The following is a 9,769-nucleotide window of genomic DNA, read 5'->3' as shown; positions in this document are numbered from 1 at the left end:
AAATGTAGGATGGAAGCAAAATGTTGAAGGAATGAAATGCTAGTCAAAGGAAACCAGTCTGCAAGTAGGGAGCCATGAGAGGAATTCTAACAAGAGAAAACAGGAGAATTCCAATGCATAGGAAAAATATGTTATCAATATGAAAGATGAATTGAAGCTCTTAAGGAGCTGAGATTAACTGAGTTATTGGTTCTGCTTGAATACACCTCTTATGTACTGTGTTTCCTTTTGTATTCCAAGAGGACCAACACGACATAATAGCTTCAGAGTCAATATACAGTCCAATATGGCTGATCAGAATAATATACTAACACTGGGGTTGGAGATGTCTCTAAATTTTAAAGTAAAGAAATGGAGAAATAGTGAAATGGTAAGGGTCATGTCTTTTGTCTTGAGCATAAATTGGATGTAAGTGAGGCATAATTAGGTGAAGTTGTTAACTTCAGTCTCTCTTTTAGAGTCGTAGGATCCATGGGAAAAGAAAGACAAAAGTCTGTGAGGTAGGTGTGTAAAGATGCATTACTTAAATGAAACTTAATAAGTGAAGTTGGCATTCATTAAATAGCAACATCAATTGTAGTCTAAACTCACATCTTTTGTAAGTCAGATTATGAAGAAAAATGTTACCTGTATTTTGACTCATATGGGAATCATGAATTTTTTCTTGGTGCTTTTTGTAGTTAGAAGTATTACCAATTCAAAAACAATGAACTCGTTGAGCTATCAAAGAACAAACATTTATTAACCATCTTCTGTGTGCCAAGTACTAAGCTATGTGCTGGGATTAGAACAAGAAGCAAAAGACAGTCCCTGTCCTCAAGAAACTTAAAGCCTAACAGGGAAAACAACATGTAGACAAATACAAATCAAGCTATATAGAAGATAAATAGAAATTATTTACAGAGGGAAGACGCAACAGTAAAGAGTGTTTGGGAAAGACTTCCAAGTAAAAGATGAGTTTTTAGTGGTGACTAAAAAAGGAAGTCAAGGAGGTCTGTAGGTAAAGCAGAGCACTGGATTGAAGAGTACATGTTGGCAAATAAGGTCTAAGAAGCCTGGAAAGGTAAGCGAGGTCAAGGTTACAAAGGTACAGATAGAATACCTACCCTTAGATCCCTTGAGTTCTAACGAGGGGAGAAAGAAGTTAAAGGGCATTGGTGGCCACGAAATGGCTTCTTGCTCTGGGAAGTCACAGGAATTGGTTGAATTATTAATGCATGCTACTTTCCTAACTCTGTTTACTTTCCTTTGCATTAATCTGTGTTTTTTCTCAATTCTCTCTATTTATCATATTTTTCATTTTTTATAGCAAAGTGATATTCTTACAGTCATAGAGCATAATTTGTTTATTCATTTCTCCAGGGACAGTCTCTTTGTTTCTACTTCTCTACTCCAAACAAAAAACTGATACACACACACATCCATAAATGTATGGATGTGAGTGTGTGACAATTTTCTTTTTGATGTTTGATTCACTCGATGAAATTTTATACATAACATACATGTACAGATGTTTATATACATACATTTATACATCATGAACATGCCATGAAATGTATGTCATCTCATTTCAGACTCTAACCAGCCATATAAAAGAGCAATGAAAGTCTTAATATGATATTGCTAGGTCAAATATTAAGTGACTTGCCCAGGTTCACCTGACTGGGAAGTGGTTGATTTCAGATTGAAATCCTAACCTTCCTATAACAAAACATATTTATCCTGGAAGCAAGGGCTGATTCTTTTAAGTTTTAACTTTTTCCTAACATATCTCAGGAGCATTGAAGGAAGATAGAGTCTTTTCTTTTTTCAGGAAGGGAGTCTTTGCACCCCAGAGACCAGGAAGATAACCTGTCAAGTAAAGAGTAGAACCCCAGAAGATCTTGTGAATGGGGCTATGAAGAAATACTGAAGGGGGAGGTAGTGCCTCCCCCTTCCTGCATGTATTATTTCTTTACAGTATGCCTATTGTAGAGTTATTTGTTTCTGGTCAAGGCCAGTGGATACATTCTGGAAGCAACTGGAAATTTAGAATTTAAACAAATTTCTAGAAATGAGTTTGGGAAATGACTAGCAATTCAGAGAAAGTAGGGGTGTAGGAAACTGTTAAGACATTTGGGAGAAATAAGGAAGTAAGGGCTTTTTTCCTACCATGACTTACCAACATTTATTTTGCATATGACTTGATATCAGTGCTCTTTAGAGTTCATAAACTTATTCCAACGATTCTGCCATAGCTGAAATCTTTGAAATCTCATCAGATTATAAATATACTTTTTAAAAGATTATTCTTTTTAAAGTTTTAGCTATTTATTTGTTTTTAATTTTCAATATTCCCTTTTGTAAGATTTTGTGTTCTAAATTTTCTCTCCTTCCATCTACTATCCCCTCTCCAAGACAACATTTAATCTAATATAGGTTATACATGTGCAATTGTATTAAAGGTATTTCCACTTTGTAGAAATGTTGTAAAAGTCATGTTGTATAGAAGAATTAAAACCAAAAGAAAAGCCACCAGTAAGAAGAAACTAAAAATAAAGGAGTCTGTTGTCTTCTGCATTGAGACTGTATAGTTCTTTCCCTAGATGTGGGTAGCATTTTCCATCATGAGTCTTTTGGAATTATCTTTCATCCTTGTATTGCTGTGAAAAGCCATATATCAAAGTTGATCATCGCTAAATGTTGCTGTTGCTATGTACAATGTTTTCCTGGTTCTGCTTATTTCACTCAGCATCAGTTCATCTAAGTTTTACAGGTTTCTCTGAAGTCCAGCTGGTCATCATTTCTAATGGAGCAATAGTATTCCATTACACTCATATACTACAACTTGTTCAATGATTCCCCAATTGATGGGCATCCCCTCAATTTCCAATTCTTTGCCACAATAAAAACAGCTGCTTTTAATATTTTTGTACATGTGAATATTTTTCCCTTTCTTACGATCTCTTTGGAATATAGCCCAAGAAGTTGTATCAAAGAATATGCAGAGGTTTTTAGATTTTTTGACATAGTTCCAAATTGCTGCACTGAAAGGTTGGATTGGGTCACATCTTCTGTAACATGCATTAATGCTCCAATTTTCCCAAATTTTCTCCAAAATTTATCATTTTCCTGTTTTGTCATGTTAGGCAATCTGATAAGTATGATGTGGTATTTCAACTTTGTATTAATTTGCATTTCTCTAATTAATAGTGATTTCAAACATTTTTGCATATGACTATAGAGAGTGATAATTTCCACATCTGAAACATACCTGTTCACATCCTTTGACCATTTACGAGTTGGGAAATGACATATTTTTATAGATTGGACACAGTTCTCTATGTATTTGAGAAATGAGGCCTCTATCAGAGACACTGGCTGTAAAAATTATTCTGAAATATGCTTTTGAAAGCCCATAATGCTGTTAAATATTCAGCCTTTTGGGTGGATTAGCTCTGAGATTCTCTCTCAATCCATTTCTTCATCTTTCCAATCCTCAGATTCAGCAGTAACAAAACAATGGAAAATCAGACCAACACTTACGAGTTTCTTCTCCTGGCCTTCTCCAATCATCAAGAATTCCTGTACCCACTATTCCTAACCCTATACCTGGCAGCCCTCCTAGGAAACCTGCTGATCCTTCTTGCTGTTGGCTCAGACTCACACCTTCATAAACCCATGTATGTGCTCCTGGTCAACCCGTCCCTGGCAGATCTCTGCTTCACTTCTGCTACAATGCCCAGGCTCCTTTATGCCCTGCTGACAGGGGACCAGACCATCACCCATTCAGCTTTCCTGTCCCAAGTCTTCTTTTTCCTGATGGCAGGCAACATGGATAGCTATGTGTTAGCTGCCATGGCATGGGACAGATATGTAGCCATATGTAAACCACTGCATTATACTACTGTGGTGACATTGCCACGATGTATGGTGCTCCTAGGAGCTGTGTGGGTAGGCACTGCTCTGAACTCTGTGCTCCATACATCCCTCCTTGCTCAGCTCACCTTCTGTGACAAACATGTTCTCCCATGCTTCTACTGCGATATACATCCTTTGCTACATCTTGCCTGCTCTGACACTTCCATCAACTATCTGGTAACTATAGTTGAGGGTGGTGCTGTAATCATTGTGCCTGCTGTTTGTATTATGGCCTCTTATGTCTTCATTGGAGCTGCTGTTTTTCAGGTTCGAGCCCATGGGGGTTTTCGCAAAGCATTTTATACTTGTGGATCCCATCTAACAGTTGTTCTTCTTTTCTATGGAACTTTAGTAGCTGTCTATCTGAGGCCCCCAAGTCAGGCTGAGGGCCAAAAGAAAGACCAAGAACTTGTGGCTACAGTCATGTTCTCTGTGGTGGCTCCTACACTTAACCCCTATATCTATAGTTTGCAAAACCGGGAAATCAAAGCAGCCCTGGGAAGGCTATTTATGGGAATTTGGGTTTAGGGTCTTGTTGAGCAAATAACTAGTGTAGGATCACTGTTGGACCTAGCCTTTCCATTTTTTCTCTCTTGTCTATTCCTTTCCTTGGTAGTCTGAAAACAATTGACTTACTGTAATGCCAATTCAATACCCATAGCAGCAGCTATGAATATGTGTACATTTCCAGGGTTAACTAGCCAAATGTAATAAACTGTCTTCCTCAAAGCAAAATCAAAATATTCATTTGGGACATCATTAGAATACCAAGAAGTAAGATTTAACATGGCATTTATCTCTAATGCAGGGAGTACCCACATCTTAAACTTTTTGTCAGTCAGGTCTCCCTACAAAAAACAAGTTCCACTACACAAATTCCTATCTCTCCCCACACAAGTTTTGCTTCTTTCTCTCTGTTCTGCCTGCTCTCACTCTCTGATCCTGCTCTCTGTCTCAGTCTCTCTCTCTCTCTCTCTCTCTCTCTCTCTCTCTCTCTCTCTCTCTCTCTCTCTCTCTCTCTCTCTCTCTCTCTCTCTTCTCTCCCTCCTATTTGGGCAAGCTCCTCCCAATCTTAATTTCATGTGATCCACTCTCCATGTGATCACAGGTTCCGTGTCTTAGACCTATTAATGGGCAGAGAGGATCTAACTATTCTATTAACTTTGTGCGTTCATCCTTTGTTGCCAAAGAAGACGATGCCATCAGAGAAATAATGACATGACTTGCACTTGACTTGTTTTGCATGAGTAAGGGCTGTGCAGGTCACCAGACTCACTTCTCCTCCACAGCCATCTGAATCCAGCCATGAGATATGCATCAGGATGACTGGAGATGACCCAGGATGAGGTAATTGGGGTTAAGTGATTTGCCCAAGGTCATACACCTAGTGAATGTCAAGTGTATGAGGTAAGAGTGTGTATGAGGTAAGATTTGAACTCAGGTCCTCCTGACTCCTGCGCTGTGCTCTATCCACTGCACCACCTAGCTGCCCCCTCTATTAACATTACACTTACACAGACATACTCAACTTAGGCATTTTTATGCAATGGAAGCAATTTTATTTCAGGCATTTGTAAAAAGGGAAAATCAGTATCTAGGATTATAATTGTAGGTACTCAGTACAGTAACAGAGTACAGCTTCTGCTGCCCCACTCCCATCAAAGATGATTCAATTTTGAGTATCTCTTCCTAGCCTTGAATTTTATCCTCCCTTTGGCTTCAGTTTTCTTTTTAGCTTTGCAAGAAGAACATCTCATCTTATATTCACTTTTACCTCAATCTGAAATAATCTTGTGTAGGAATAAACTGTATGACCTTCCCAGAGGCAGGAAGGATCATGCCAGATTTCTATTTGGTACAAAGATTTCTCATCAAACTAATAGTCAATTTTGACCCACAGAGCATCTTCATCCTGAATTGCAACTTGAGATTTATTTGATATTTAGATCTTAAGAATCCTTGTTAAGACTTGATACCTTCACAATAATCTATTCTACTTCATTTCTCAATAGTAAGTCAATAATATACATAGACAAACTCAGTCTGGGTATCTTCATGCACATAAGCTAGTTCATATCAGCCTGGAAGAAGTAAATAGAGGGTTCCTGAAGACTCTCAAACATGATCTCTTTCATTAATCCCATCCTCTCTATTACTTCTTTTACTATCCTAATTGGAATAGTTTCCCACACATTGAATGGCTGAAACAATATGCTTTCCAGAATGATGCATTGGATCTTAGAAATTGAGAACATCAAAGGTCAAAAACACATGATTAGGATGGGATGCCAGTTGAATCTCTTCACCATATGGCAGAGTGAGGGGAGTGAAGAAGACCAGCTTTTCAATTCTGCACTCTTTTTTATCCTTACCTTTCTTGATGCTGGGGCAAGCACCTATGGTAATAAACACAGTTTTATACCTTATTGTTCTTTACATTGTCACCATTCATGGTCTCCCTTGGAGGACTGAGTTTGAGGAAGGGAATCACCAGTTGGTGCCATCCTGCTTCGGCTTTATATTTGGAAGGAAAGAATCACCATCTCCCTTCAGTCTCCATCCAGAACTGGAAACCTTACACCACACCCAAGACAAGCATGAAGTCCAGGTTTGTGTTAAGTTTCCTCTTTTCTGTCACTGGGAGGATATACAAGTCCCAGGGTCTTTATAATCACAGTTACCTCTTACCAGAGTCCAGTCTTCACTGGAAGGACACTTACACTCAGAAAAGAGACAGACTCTTAGAACCCATACTTGAAGCTCTTTGAGCTTGACATAACCTGTAACCATTTTCATTCTTCTAGCATGACCTTTGCATAACACTAAGATATCTTTAATATTTTAAATCAAGTGGTGTATGTACCAATAACTATAATCCCTGATGACTAAGTAGGCCAGATTATGTGAATTTATTAGTGATCAAGTAATCAAGGAAGCCTTTTCTCTGAAATTGAATTTTGGTCCGGAATTTCAATGATGAGATAGGAATTTAATGGTTAAATTGTGTGAGCAGACGCACAGTGATGGAAGAGACCAGGATATGTGCAGGCTCGTGTGAATACTACAATTTGAGGAGAAAATGGTTTAAGTCTAGAAAGGTAGGATAGAAATAGAATGTTGAAGGCACTAAATGTTTGACAAAGAGACTTTAAGTCTGTAACTAGGGAGCCATGAAAGAATTTGCAACAGGGAGAAAACAGGAGAATCTCAATGTAGAGGAAAAATACGTTAACAATGTGAAAGACAAATTGAAACTCATACGGAGCTTATGTTAACTGAGTGATTGGTTCTGCTGGAATACACACCTTATGCACCCATATTTTCTTTTGTACTACAAGAGGAACAAAATAGCATTCTGAGTTCAGAGTCAACATGCAGTCCAGTATGGCTAATCATACTAACATACGAACTTTTGGGAAGGAGATGTCTATAAATTTTGCAATAATGAAATAATGAATTAATGATATGGTATGAGAGATGTCTTTTGACTTAAGCATAAATTGAATTTAAATGAGATAGAATGACATGAATTTGTCAACCTCACTATGTCTTCTAGAGTCACCAGAATCTGTCAGAAAAAGAAAAAAAAATGACTGTGAGATAGGTGTGTAAAGATGCATAACTTAAATAAAATTTAAAAAGTAAGTTGACATTCATTAAAAAACAACACCAGTTATAAACTAAACTCACATTTTTTCTAACTCAGATCATGAAAGAAAGTATTGTCTATATTATGACACATATAGGAAACATGATTTATTTTTTATTACCTTTTTGCTGATTGCTAATGAGACACTTGGTTTGTAGGGGTTGTGCCCTCTGACTCTGAAAAGAGTATATATATTCTGAAGGGAGGTTTTGCTTTGGGGCTTAGTTTTGGAATAAATGTTGTGTGCCAGATGAAAGTCTGGTAAGCCCCTAAGCAGTGCTCCAGCTTTGAAAATCCAGATGTTGGTGCTTCCCTCTATGGTACTTAATGTCTGTATGTATGTAATGGTCAATTGGAAGCCTGTCTGTTATTCCCTGCATGTTGAATGTAATTAAAGTGGTTGTTGAGCCCTCAAAAGTTGCCTTTCCTTTTATAAATGCAGATCTGAGAACTTATGATAGCAGGTCCTCTTGCATGTTGGGGTGCTTACTGTTGCACAGATGGAAGCCATTAAACCTAAGAGTGTTTGAGAAAGGCTTCCAGTAAAAGATGGGATTTTATTTGAGACAAAGAAAGCCAGGGAGGTCAATGGTTAAAGCAGAGCAGGCATGTGGAACAGTCAAAGCAAATGCCTGGACATGAAAGATTAAGTGTTCCTGCAACACCCAGGAAGTCAGTGTCACTGGCCTGAAGAGTACATGTTGTGGAGTTAGTTGTAAAAAACCTGGAAAGGTAAGTGGGGTCTAGGCTATGAAGGATTTTGAGGATTTTTCACTGATTTTAAAGGCAATAGAGAACCATTAGAGTTTATTGAGCGTGGGGTCATATGTTGGGACCTGCACTTTAGGAAAATCACTTTAGTGCTTGAATGAAGGATGGTTTGGGGTGGGTGAGAGACTTGAGACAGTCAGATCCACAAGTAGGCTATTGCAATAGTTGAGGGATCAGCTGAAGTAGGGCTATTCCACAATGGTGGCAGAGAAGGGATAAGGGAACATTCAAGAGGTCTTGCAAAGATGAAATCAACAGGATTTGACAACAGACTGGTTTGGGTGGGAGGGGGTGTAGGAGGTTGAAAGAGAGTGAAGAATCTAGGATGACTCCTAGATTACAAGTCTGATAAATTGGGAGGATAATGTTTTCCTCTGAAGTAAGAGGTGTGGTAGAAGAAAGGGAGGGATTGGGGGAAAGATGAGTTCCTAACTTTGTACCTAATTCTACTTGATAAAACTTGACACAATGATTATGATAATATATTGATATTTATAAAATTTTAAATTATGAGATGCATGAAAGCCATCTATTAAAATTTATTATAATCTAAACTCTAGGGTAAGAATAGAAGGTAGGATATAGCATCTGCCCTTAGATACCTTATATTTTAATGAGGGAAGGCAGAAGACAAAGGTCAGTGGTGGCCATGGAAGGGGCCTTTGGTCTGGAAAGTCAAAGGAATTAGTTGAAGTAATTGTATATATTATTTTCTTGGCTTTGCTTAGTTTACTTTGTATTGAGTGTTAATTCTCTGTATTCAACATATGTGTCAGTTCTTTTTCAAACTGCTCTATTTATTTTTAGATTTCACCATTAGCTTTTATAAAATTTTGAGTTCTAAATTCTTCCCCACAAGACAGCATACAATCAGATATTGGCTACATGTGTACGATAATATTCAATATACTTCCATATTAGTCATGTTGTAAAAGAAGAACCAGAATAAAAATGGGGAAACCATGAAAAACCAAAACAACAACAACAAAATTAAGAGAAAATAGTGTGTTTCAATTATCATGCAGACACCATAGATCTTTCTCTGGATTTGGATAGAATTTTCCATCCTGAGTCTTTGGGAATTTTCTTAGATCATTGCGTTGTTCAAGAGAGCTAAGTCTGATGAAGTCAGCCATCACATAATGTGGCTATTACTGTGTAGAGTGTTCTGGTTCCATTCACTTTACTCAGCATCAGTTCATGCAAGGCTTTCCAGATATTCTGAAGTCTGCATGTTCACCCTTTTTGTGGAACAATAATATCCATTACATTCATCTATCACAACTTCTTCAGCCATTCTCCAACTGATGAGCATCCTTTCAATCTGCAATTCTGTACCACCACACAAAAGCTGCTATCAATATTTTTATACTGAGGCATTGTCCCTTTTTAATGATCTGTTTGGGGTACAGACCTAGTAGCAGTATTGCTGAATCAAAGTGTACGCAT

At 37.8% G+C, this 9,769-nt stretch overlaps 1 protein-coding gene across 1 annotated transcript; it reads left to right on the top strand.

Moving 5' to 3' along the window:
- The first annotated feature begins 3,501 nt into the window (after positions 1–3,501).
- LOC140519747 (putative olfactory receptor 1F12P) lies at positions 3,502–4,428 on the top strand. The gene has a single exon (XM_072633106.1). It carries the CDS (start codon positions 3,502–3,504, stop codon positions 4,426–4,428), a length of 927 nt encoding a protein of 308 aa, XP_072489207.1.
- Positions 4,429–9,769: the final 5,341 nt, after the last annotated feature.

Source organism: Notamacropus eugenii, chromosome 1 (genome assembly GCF_028372415.1).
Source record: "Notamacropus eugenii isolate mMacEug1 chromosome 1, mMacEug1.pri_v2, whole genome shotgun sequence".
In the NCBI taxonomy this organism is placed as follows: Eukaryota; Metazoa; Chordata; class Mammalia; order Diprotodontia; family Macropodidae; genus Notamacropus; species Notamacropus eugenii.
This window is presented reverse-complemented; position numbering and strand designations above follow the sequence as displayed.